This window comes from Strix aluco, chromosome 11 (genome assembly GCF_031877795.1).
Source record: "Strix aluco isolate bStrAlu1 chromosome 11, bStrAlu1.hap1, whole genome shotgun sequence".
Taxonomy (NCBI): Eukaryota; Metazoa; Chordata; class Aves; order Strigiformes; family Strigidae; genus Strix; species Strix aluco.
The window spans coordinates 2,528,102-2,539,945 of record NC_133941.1 but is presented as its reverse complement, the minus strand read 5'-3'; the positions used below and the strand labels follow the sequence as shown (position 1 = coordinate 2,539,945).

General features: G+C 39.5%; 1 protein-coding gene across 3 annotated transcripts; it reads left to right on the top strand.

The window, feature by feature from the left end:
- Positions 1-84: 84 nt before the first annotated feature.
- On the top strand, positions 85-10,377 carry CHCHD4 (coiled-coil-helix-coiled-coil-helix domain containing 4). 3 transcript variants are annotated; one of them, XM_074835646.1, is made up of 4 exons: positions 85-335; positions 2,321-2,419; positions 6,035-6,134; positions 7,228-8,092. In XM_074835646.1, the coding sequence occupies exons 1-3, from the start codon at positions 135-137 to the stop codon at positions 6,095-6,097; spliced, it is 363 nt and encodes a 120-aa protein (XP_074691747.1). In that variant the 5' UTR covers positions 85-134; the 3' UTR covers positions 6,098-6,134; positions 7,228-8,092. The 3 variants fall into 3 exon arrangements, with proteins under 3 accessions (XP_074691747.1, XP_074691746.1, XP_074691745.1); XM_074835645.1 differs by having other exon boundaries at positions 6,035-8,092; XM_074835644.1 differs by lacking the exons at positions 6,035-6,134; positions 7,228-8,092 and adding an exon at positions 9,245-10,377 and having other exon boundaries at positions 92-335.
- The last annotated feature ends 1,467 nt before the right edge of the window (positions 10,378-11,844 follow it).

The following is an 11,844-nucleotide window of genomic DNA, read 5'->3' as shown; positions in this document are numbered from 1 at the left end:
CCGGGCCGCTGCCGCAATGCACGCCGGGACGCGTAGTTCCCGCGCGGAGCATTCTGGGAGGTGTAGTCCAGCGCCGGGCCCAGCCCCACGGAGCCGCCCGCTCCCGCCCCGCCCCGGCCCGCGGTCGGCAGGAGATGCGTCAGCGGCCGCCGGCGGGCAGGGAAGGCGCTTCCGGAGGCGGGAGGTCAATAGCGTGGAGCGGCGCGCCGCTGCCCGTTGCTGCGGTGGTAGAGGAGGAGCGGAGGGAGCGACGCCGGCGGTGGCACTGGTTTCTGTGGGCGCTGCGGAGGAGAAGGCACCGGGCGGCTCCGCCATGTCCTACTGCAGGCAGGAAGGTGCGTCCGGGGGTTCTCCCAATGTCACCTCGCCGGGACAGGCCGGGCGGGCTCGCCCTGAGGCGGCTGGGGAGTAGGGGGCGATGCGGCTGCCCGCTCACCTCAGCCCGGGAAGGGGAGCTGCAGCCTGAGGGGGGGAGAGGCGCGAAAACCGCGTGTGGCGGCGGGGGGAGGACAGCCTCGCCTTCCTCCTCCGACCTTTCTCCTCAGGAGAGGCGGGAAGCCGCGGTTGGCCGGGAGGCGGGAGGCCTATCGGCCGGCCTGGGGGCTGCGGGCTGGCTGCGGCGGCGGGGAGCTGCGGGCGCGGGGAGAAAGTGCCGCCCTGCAGCTGGTTGTGGAAACAGCCCCGCGAAATGGCCAGAGTTGAGCGTGGGTGAGCCTCGGGGCTCTTATTTTAGCTCGCCAGGCTTTGCTGTGGCTGAGGAATGCGGGCATGCTCCCTGTCGCGGTGTGGAACGGTGCCCTCCCGTAGGGGCTGAATTTCTACTACCTTAGCTCAAGTGGCCAGAGGTGATCTTTTTAAAGTGAGATTTTTTACCTTTTTAAGGAAAACATGGTAAGTGGACAGTGTAGGTGGAGTGTGAGCTTCATGTTTCTGTATCTGTACAAAGTATTATGTTGTACAGGTTGTGGTATTTATGGGGTTTGGCCACTTCATATCCTGGGGGATATATTTTCCTCCCCACTTTAAGTAACGTGAAGTGACTAAATGTAAAGTTTCAAACCGGAAAAAAGCCAATATGTAGATATAAACGCCATTTTGAAGTTATAAACTTTGGCATGCTGATTATAAACTGGTGAGGTAGTCATAACCTATGGACTTCTTTGCTTTATGTTTTTATTTATTATAAGAACAACTTGGATCTCTGCAAGATCTGTAAGTTGTCATATAGCACCCTACAGAATTGCAGTGACAGGGATTAGTGTTCATATGTTTCTAGTTCCTTTTATATAAGAAATGACTGAACATTCTACGTTGTAAAGTTTGCTGGAGTACAATGCGGAGTTGACAAAAAACTTTCGCTCTTAAAAAGGGTTAGATTTATCCGTTTCTCAGACATGTCTAAATGCATATTGGTTACTGAGCAAAGTAAAGGAAGTTCATGAACTGGTTGAGGTCTCACTGAGGGGCAAGAAGATAATAATTTCTAATATGCCATTTTGCTATAGTGGCCTTTATGAATTTGGAGAATGAAAGGAAGTTCTTGGGGAACTTAAAATTTTTTTTTTCCACTCCATGAATACTCAGCTGCATGTTCAGAAGAGTTTCAGATAGCTGTTCTTTTCTACTTGTGTCTGCCTCAGTGCTTTTTATAGTTTTACAGAGTTGTTGGAAAACTTTACTAAGGTTTCTAGCCAAGCTCCCTCCCACCCTGCTACAGAATGTCTTTGTTAAATCAAGAGTAGCACAAGAGCAGGAAGTACACTGTGGTGGTTTTTTTTATCCTTGGTAATGTTCACAGCACCTTTCAATATAGTTGGTTCTATTCTGTTAAGGTGTTCTTCGGTATTTAATTCAGATAATTACTGTAAAATATTACACCAGTCTTTAATGAAGAGTCGTGTTATTATTAAGTATCCTGTTGAACACTTGACTGTAACTTAGTATAATTTTTCTTTCACTCTTTCTTTCTTTGTCTAACACCTTCATCCGGGTTAGTCCTGGTAAGGCAGTAGTTTGAGCTTGTTTTGAAACAGCTTTTTAACTTCACAGTTCAATGAACTGTACTGTGATCTGCAGCCATTACAGTGTGTTGCTGTGAAAATTGGAACTTTAGCAGAATAGAATTTCAGTTGCGTATGTGTTCCTCTGAACCAACAACTGTTCTAACTGAAGGTGGTTGATAAGTACAACAGAATTAATTCTCTATTAACATTAACGCATCGTTTTGAATATCTCATTACCTTGTGGTGTTCAGCAGGTTTGTAAATGACTCCTGTCTCGGCTTTCTCTGAACTTTTGCTTGTTGTCTCCTGTATTGTAGGAAAAGACAGAATTATATTTGCGACCAAGGAGGACCATGAGACACCAAGCAGTGCTGAGCTGGTTGCAGATGACCCAGATGACCCTTACGAAGAACAAGGTCAGTAGTAAGAAAAAGGGAAGTAAGGAGTGAATTATCACTTATATTCTAACAATCTTAAACAAGAACAACAGAAAACAAACCTTGTATGAAGTAGGAACAAATCATTCATTTTTTAAAGACTGAGGGCAGTTGGTTACTCAGTAGATAAACACACAAACTCTTAGCAGTTTTAACTTGCAAATTAAGACATCACAAATTACATGCTTCCCTTACAGTGGGTTTTTTTTCCTAAAGTTTTAATGATTCTTTGGAATGGCCTGTTCAAATTGTAGTTTTAGTTAGTAGCCGGAGATATCCAGGAAAAACTTCCTTCCTTTCTTTTATTAACAAAGTTAGAGCTTAACCAGTGAAAATTTTGGTGTTTTCTTCACTGTTTTAAATGACAAATTGCAATTTTCAGAGAAGCTGAAGTGAGTTACATACCACTGTCATTGATATGAGTTGCTCACCTGCCTGTGGGCAGCTAATTTGGTGATCTCTGAATATCCGATTTAGTATAAATTATATCTGACTAATCCTATACTATACTAATAGCAATACAATCAATAACTAGTAGTAATATCTTTCAGTGGCCTATGACAGGTAAGTTCAAATTACTCAGGTTTTCAACTGTAACTATCTTACCTTGAAAAGATGTAGATTAAAGTTTTCAGTGAAGATTGCAGTTCTTATGTGAAGTAGATCTAATCTACAAATGGAGATTTAAGAAAGCAGAATATTTCCGAGATCAAGACTTGTAATATTCTGATTGCACAGAGCATATTTTAGGTTATTTTGAATGGGTAAAGGAAATAATCTTCTGATCATGATGATTAAATAAATTTTGCCCCAGGTTAATAAATTGTCGTCAACATCTGTTAATTTGGATTACATTTTTTTCTAATCATCTTTATGCTTACAGGTCTCCTAGCCTCTTCACTCTGTGTGAAGTGATCTCATTGCTTTCAACTCAGCTGAGATTGAAGCAAATGCTTCATCCTTTTTGAAATTTTGTTAGAAAGTAAAAATTATGCAAGTGGCTCTGGGACCTTTAGAGGGCAGTACTACAGCACAGTTTAGCAGCTGGAGCACACGGGGTTGCTCTGTTAGCTGGTATGGTATGTAGTTTAATTTGAACTATATCTTCCTATGTCATTAAAATAACTTTTTTCATACACAATTTGTGTTGAAATTTTTGCATTTAGCTGCCTATCTTGACTTTATTGCAACTGTATGTAGTCAGTAGCTGTATCTAAAAGTTTTGCTTGTCAGCAGTGATAAGTCTGTTCAATTGTATAATGAGCCAAATGAGAACAATGAGAGAATTTCAATTTCAGAAAGGTGTTTAAAAACAGCAGTTTACTACCTGCCTGGAATTCTTCTACCTTGTATTTTCAGGTAGTTGTTTCACCGGCTAAGACCAAATGCCAAACTGCCTGTTTGGTGGAAACAGTCTGTGCTTTGGGATTTGTCATCATTTTCACCATAGGAATAGTGCTTCAGCCCCTGAAGATTTCAGATAGAGATCCCTGCAGGCAGTAAAAGCTATGTGGCACTTAGATCTGTTACTGCCTTTCCAGAGTGGAAGATGGAGCCTACAAATGGTTCATGTAAAGTAATCCATCCTTAAGGTGGGAAACAGTGTCTGAGGGCAGCTCATTTTTAAGAGTATTTGCTCCTCTCAGTATGTTATGTAGAAGTGAAACAAAAGAGTTTTCAACTCCTGCCTCAGGCAAATTTATAATCCATTATCAGTCTGTTATGTGAAGAGTTAGCAGCCTCTTTTTCTGTGGCTTTCTGTTTCCTCTGGAAAGTCTGGGGACTGCTTGCAAAATAAGGCAAAGATAGATACTTTTTCTAGATATCACATCTGTAGAATGTACAAACATTGGAGATGTTATCATTCACTGAACTAGTAAGTCACCTTGCGTGGTGTACAGCTAAACAAAGCAGCTTGCTGTTTAGCTAAATAAATACATGTATGCAGTCTGTATTGATGTTACATGTGGTTGTTTGAAGTTTACCTATCTTCTCTCTTATTCATGGTCTTTAGTGATAATTAAATATTCTGTTAGTAAAAGGTATCTGTCTAGCAACATGTGAATGCGTGTTGATCCTATAACTAAGCCTCTATTTTTGACACTAGCTTTTAAAAGGAAAGGAAAGGGCGCCCGTCTCAGATCTAGCATAATAGAGACACATACTACAAAGGCTTGGAATGTGAACATAGAAAGCAATTCTCTTGGTACCTCTAAAGAGGGGATTCTCTTCCTTCTGTCTCACACCCCACCTCTTTGCCCCAAATTATTATTTTTCTGGTTGTATGTATACCACAAGCATATAGTCTTGTGCCATATATTTGGGTAATAAACTAGTGAAAATTAAAAGAGCCACTTCCTCATTGTTTAAATGCCATATTCATTGATTACTCTTACGTGTATTTTGCTGGATACGGAAAGGCCATGATGAGGAGAGGTGTTTTTTTTTTTCCTAGTAATCCTATGTTTACAGCATGTTAGATCACTTGCTTCCTAAACTAGAGCAGGGAAGAAAACAGAGAAAGCCAGAAGCTAGTGATGTCAGGGACACCTTACATTGAAAATGTGTGACTGTGATTCAAAATTAGAAAGAAACTCTGTTTAAATACTGTTAATAAGTTTGGGTTGGGTTTTTTGGTTTGTCTTTTTTTTTTTTTTTTTCTTAGCATGTGGTAAGTTACTGCTATGTTTTAAGGGTTCTCTGAAAACTTCTCACTTGAACAATCTCAGGCTACAACGCATCAGATCAAAACAGAAACAACTGACATATCACAGAATGTAGCTGCATCTAATGGGAGTGAAATTTGTGGGCAGGAAAGACATATGGACAATGTTTTGGAATATGTTGAAGTGCAGAAGCTCTGGCTCGTGTGGTTTTTATTTAAAAGAAAATTGGAAAGGGCTTTGCTGTACATAAAGTAACACGCAGGCTTTTCTAATTTAGCTTCTACTTTGAATAGAAGACTTTATTTCCAGTGTTCAACTTCTGTGCCATAATTAACTGTAATGACTCTTTTCATCTTTTCTGCTGTGCTAGACACAGAACAGTCATATCTGGGAAAGAATAGATTTATTCTATAGATATACCGTAATCTGTATTGGTTTCTAATACAGCTGAAACTTTTATTTGAGGTTTTGTTTTTTTGTAGGGGCCTTTTTCATACTTAAGATAAACATGTAGTTTGGTATTTTTGGATATTGGTATTTTGGATTTTGCTTCAGGCATTAATAGATGTTAGTCTTTGAGCTACCTTAGTCAGTAGCTACTCAGGAAAAGTTGTGCTCTGTTTCCCTTGGGAGAAAGTAAAGTTGTATAGTATTCTTTTTTATTTCTATCAGTTACGAGATTTTGGTACGCAAAATGTTAATGGCTCACTTTAAGGCAAAAACATTGAAAGCAATGAAGGCATGTGAAACAGGAAGGCAGACAAACCAGGGTAGGTTCAAGTTAATGTTTCATATTGCAGTGTATTTCAGTTCACTGTGTGTGCCTTTTAACAGCTGTGGCTGATGAGAACAAATTAAGAATTAATTTGCAGCAGTTTTGAAATAGTATTCTCACTGTAAAGCTTATTTCTGGTCTTATGTGTTGCAGGTGGAAGAATTTAAATGTGAAAGATCTCTAGTTTTCATTGAGATCTTTACTCCTGTAAGTTAGAATAATTTCTTATTAGGCTTGTATGAAGAAGGCACTGGTGAGTTTTATGCATGAAAAGTAATTTTTATTAACATTAGAGCTGTGATAGGAGAGTTGTCTAAAAGTGCTTATGGAATTGTACCTCAAACACAGGTTGTTGCTGTCCTCTCCCTTTTCTGTTTTTCCGGACTTGTTCCTGTCATCTTTTAGAGACAGTTTTGAAGTGATTTCCACAGAGGTCTGATGAAGCAAAAACCCCAATTCTTTTAAGAAAGAACCTGTTGAATGATCAGATGTACGGGACTGTTTTTAAGACTGATGATGCCCCTTTCAATCCTGCTTCCTATGTGTCTGTCATCTTACATTGTGATTCATTGGCAGATAAACTTGTTATTAGAATGTCTGTGATAGAACAGGGAAGAAACATTTCTCAGAACAACAGTGGGAAATCATTACAGCCAGTACAAAGACAAGGGTTGACATAAAGGCAGACTGACCTGCCTTCATCCATGATTCTAACCGACCCCATCGGCTAAGAGAGGTTACCTTGTGTGATGTCAGCAGTTAATTGCTAATACAAGCCTTGATCTGTAATGATGTAAACAGGGTTGGTTTTTCTTCCCCAAGTGCAGGCTCAAGTAGATTATGACCCATTGGATCAGTGAGGTTCAGGCTGCATTTAAAAGAAGTTTGAATTCAATTTTAATTAAAAACAGTAATCCTGTCTATTGCAGATTTGTGATTCAGGGAGAGTGATGGATGAAATCTGTTTCCATTTGAATTGTGTTCTAAGCTAGCTGCTACATTTACTCATAGAAGTGTGCATTCTGCTGTAATTATCAGTGAGAAAATGCTTGGTTTATCTGTATTTTTGTTCTACTTTTTTTAAAAAATGGTTTCTGTGCATCTAACATCCAAAACTGGTGCTATTTCAGTGATCAAACAGGTGCAAGTCAATGCTTATGTGATATACAAAAATGTATTGTTTATGGGATAATTGTTACATTGTTAAAATTTGCATGCTTACAGGGCAGTTCTGGCTCTAAAAGGAACAATTTATTTTAAGATAATTATTTACAAGTAATTTTATTGCTGTGTTGTCTTCAGGAACATTTCAAAACTCTTCATATATTTTTTTTTTCTTTTTGAAGTATTAGAAAAATGACTGTGAGGAGGAACATAGGACTTCAAAATCTAGGTGACAAAGCAAGCCATATTTCTTCTACACTGTATGGTCAACATCTTTCTGCTTTGTCGTTCTTGACAATAAGGAATCTGGCACCAGCCATCCATTTCCTTGTCTGAGAAGTTCTGCTTTTCCTCCAGGCAGGTAGTGATGCCATGATGCACTGTACTAGATATATCTTCTCAGTACGGTGATTATTACAGATATTTTACAAAACCATCCTGCTGAATAAAGCATGATCTATGAAAAATGACAGGATTACTATAGTTGCCTATATCATGCTAAGGAAGCTGTTACTTTCTGTAATGAAAAGGAGACTGATCAACACTGAGATTTGACTGACTCAGTGTAATTTTCTGCCGAACTGCGTTGACTGAGTTAGAGAACATCATTGATGAATTGCAAATCAGAGAAATTTTTTTTCATTCCTTTTAATATAGCAATAAATATGATTGAACTGCTCTTGCTGTACCAGTACATAAGATTCATGATATTGTGGCCTAATGTCCATGGAGTTGCTAGGGGGAGTGAAATGTACACCTGGGACTTCATGATCCCACAGGACAAAGGAAATAACTAGGCTTATTGAATTCTGTGGGAGTATTTTAGGTAACATCAAGTTACACCAGGCCCTACAGATAATTTCATGTTTGAATTGGAATTAATGCAACTTTATTCTCTGACAATGGTATTTTCATACCTGCTTCTAAAGGGAAAGTACTTAAACTTCAGACTTATGCATGTTAGCTTCTGCAGAAACTTAACCTGGAGGTGAAGTTAGGGAATTCTAGAGAGGAGGAGAGCAAACTGTTAAAGTGGAGAAGAAACCAGCTTGGACCACAGCGCAGAATTTCTCTTGTTCTTAGTAGATGAACATAGCTGTATGTATGTTTGTACAAAGTGGAGAAAGGGAATGGAGACACTAGAAGCCCACACGAACAAGTCTATTACATCATGTTTCCATACCTGACTGTTTAAAGGTTTTCTAAAACTTAGAGGAGATGAGTCTCTGACTTGCTGTTTGAACTTCATTGTGCAAATCAGCTGATGTCTCAAAGAATATATGCCCATTTCAGTCTTCGCCTTGCTATTCCATCGCTGAAGTATTTCTGTGACCAAAGCAGAAAGTTACAGCTCTTCCAGTTTAGAGTCTAAAATGAGACTTAAATCACTTTCAGTTGTGATCTAAAGTGCAATTTGGTTTCTGGGAACCAGATAGGCTAGCATGCCCTCACTGTTCCTTGTGTTCTGTGGCATGTGACTTAATCTGTGTCTTACAAATAAACTGGTTTTGTTTTCATAATTCTGGTTTTCCAGTTCAAATTTTAAGGGGGAAAGTTGTGGGTTAGTATTCCAGAGTTCATTTAAAACAAGAAGAAAAATACACTGTGAGAGTGGGGATAAATTGGCACAGGTTGCCCAGAAAAGCTGGAAGCGTTCAAGGCCAGGTTGGACAGGGCTTTGAGCAACCTGGTCTAGTGGAAGGTGTCCCTGCCCATGGCAGGGGGTTGGGACTAGATGATCTATAAGGTTCCTTCCAGCCCAAACCATTCTGTAATCATCCATCCAACTTGATTTAAAAGAATTCTGGTCTTAATACTGGAATTAAATTCTTGCGACTTGTTCGACACAATTTTAAGGCTTGCTTGTTCTCCTGACAGAGTATGGCAAGTGGATTGGCTTGACTTCAATTTGTTTTGCAGTTTCCTTAGAATATTCTCAGTGGCCTGTAGTCCAGGGAGAAAGATTTAATTCAAGCATGGATATAGAACTAATCTCACTTGTGCCCAGTGAAGGATCCTACAGAGCAGAGATAGAAACAGACTGGCCAGGAAGTGAAACGTGTTTAGCACCCTTGAAGCCTCGAAACTAATACGACGATGTTAGTACTTCAACTTACACCTCCAACCTAGCAGTTTTCACTGAATGAAATCCAATTTTTGGAAGGAGCGCTTAACTTTTCTTCTCTCTTGTTTGTTCAGGATTGATATTGCCCAATGGAGATATCAATTGGAATTGCCCGTGTCTGGGTGGAATGGCTAGTGGTCCCTGTGGGGAACAGTTCAAGTCAGCCTTTTCTTGTTTCCACTATAGCACAGAAGAAATAAAGGGATCAGACTGTGTGGACCAATTCCGCGCCATGCAGGAATGCATGCAAAAATACCCAGATCTTTACCCTCAAGAAGATGAAAATGAAGAAAAAGAGAAGTCAAGCAAAGATTTGGAAGCTACTCCTATGGAGGCTTCTGCTGCCAAAGAGGAGAAGGGATCTAGCTAATGAAGACACAAGGAGGCTGTTGTCTCCGTTTCTCATTTTCAAAGACATGGACTTTTGCAGTATGTCTGAGTCGTCAAGAAATGTTTCTATACACTGTATTGTAGTAAATAATTTATTGCTGAAGAAGAAATCTCAGTGCTACAGCCTTGCAAATAAATACTGCAAAAAGAACGAGTATGTGGATGTACTGTGTAACTTGCTATCAGACACAGTTAATACTTTAACAGCTGTTCTTTACCCTCAAGTTCTCATTGAGTTTTTACTTGAATAATGTCTTTAAAAATATGGATTTCCTCTAAAATTCCACTAGCACACCAGGTCTGTCTTCATTTCAGTATGTTCTGATCAATAGCTGCTCTTTTTTTAATTAATTCTGTTCTATTAATAGAAATTGCATCAAATGGTTGGTTTTCCTTAAAGAGTATTTTCTTGCCAGAGTGATACAGGACACTGAAAATGGCCTAAATCTAGAATTTGTAAAATAATTTCAAATAGTTTTATTGGATTATGGTTGCATTTTACTATCGACATCAGGTAAGGACTGCCAGAAAAATGCTGAAATGCGTATCTCCTTTGATTTCATCTACTTATTGTGATGGCTTTTGCATTTTTAATAATGGTGTGTAGATGAATGGAAGGAATGTTGGTCACTGACTTCATGTTTGCTCTGAAACCACAGTTTTTGGGTTCCTTTAGTTAGTACCTGCTCCTTCAGTGTATACACAGGCTCTTGTAAAATACTTTGAGAATACAATGAAAATGTTACCTGGTGTAATGATCACAAAACAGATACTGTGACTTAAGTGCATATTAAAAAGCAAATACTTTTTACCTTCATTGAAAGTTCCTGTGTCTTTGTGGTGTGGTTGTTTGTTTGGTTATTTTACTTAATACTGTTTGGATTTGGAATAACTCTTCTGTGTTGTAAGCAGAGTTTGAATTGATTTGTGGGTTGTGAAGATCAGTTGCTCCAGCTTGTCAGATTTTTATTCTTGTCCCATTCTTTTCTCCCCAGCCCCAAACAGGAAGGCATAAAAAATGTAAAGCATTTTCAGTAGCTATAGTAGACTGGATCATGAACCAGCATGACAGAGGGCCTGAGCAGCTATTAAAATATTTGAAAATTACTTTCAAGGTACGAGTAATTTAATGGTAATTTATGGTAGTTTAATACCTGTGGATAAAGGAATGCTACACGGTTTTTCTTTCCTAGCAAAATGTGGGCTGTGAAAAATGTATTACAAAACAAATTGTACAGGTGGCTTCAGTAACTCTTCATTACAGGCTTGTTTGGGTTTTTTTTTCTCTCCTTATGTGTTGGATAACCTAAAGGTATAGAAAGTTGTAGTGGCAGTAATGCAGTCCAGTAAGTCTAACAGTGTTTAAACACTTGCCTGTCTCTGGACGGCAGTCTTGAGTGCTCAGCATGGTTGCTTCCATATAATGTTTTGGTATTTTGTTTGTGTAGGTTATTTCAGTGTTAGTGATGATGCTTCTGAATGTTTGAGGGGAATTTCTGTTAAATTTTACAGTGTGTTTGAGCTGTTCATATTTCAGTACAGCTGTTGGATCCTCAAAAAAAAAAAGTAAGCAATTAAATAGCTGACAGCTACTCAGTTCTGAGGGCATGGATAGCCCGTACTCTCAGCATCTCTTTGCTTTTAACAGAAGCTAAGTGTGACAGAGCTTCTCAGTGTGACTCTTTCAGGCATAAGAAGACAAATGCCAAGTTAACCTGAGTAAATGGGCACAAAGGCAGCAGTGATAAACCTTGGCACTTAGGCAATTGGACCATGAAAATCAGATAGGCAATCAGATAAACACTGGGCACCAAATACAAAAAAAAAAATAATCACATGCACCCAAGCTTTTGGTTGTTCAAATGGAAATCCAATGCGTTATTTGTGAAGAAGCAAGAGCCATTTGTGAAGGAGTGCTCTGTTCTAAGAATGGTTTGCCTCCTATTACTTTCTGCTGTGCTTTTCTTTCCCACGTTGCCTCAATGCTCTACAGGTTTTGGATTTATTCTCTGTAACAGTATTTATAGCATATGTGTACAAAACATAAAATGCAAGAATCCTAGTCCTACGGTGGCTAGGGGCCTGAACCTAATACTGACAGAGGGAACTTGCAGCATATAATCTAACATATTTGAAGGTGAGTTTAGGATGGAGTTGCTTCTTTCTGACTCAGCTGTGGCTTGGTGACATGTTGTGCTAGACCCAGTACAAATATGGAATATGTATAAGGGCCTTACATCAGAAACTGAAGAACACCCTGTAATGTGTTTGAGGTATTTTGAGA

Coding starts and splice junctions, on each gene's coding strand:
- CHCHD4 (XM_074835644.1), top strand. CDS start 314: ATGTCCTACTGCAGGCAGGAAG. Junction 336..2,320: donor GTCCTACTGCAGGCAGGAAG/GTGCGTCCGGGG, acceptor CCTGTATTGTAG/GAAAAGACAGAATTATATTT. Junction 2,420..9,244: donor TGACCCTTACGAAGAACAAG/GTCAGTAGTAAG, acceptor TTGTTTGTTCAG/GATTGATATTGCCCAATGGA.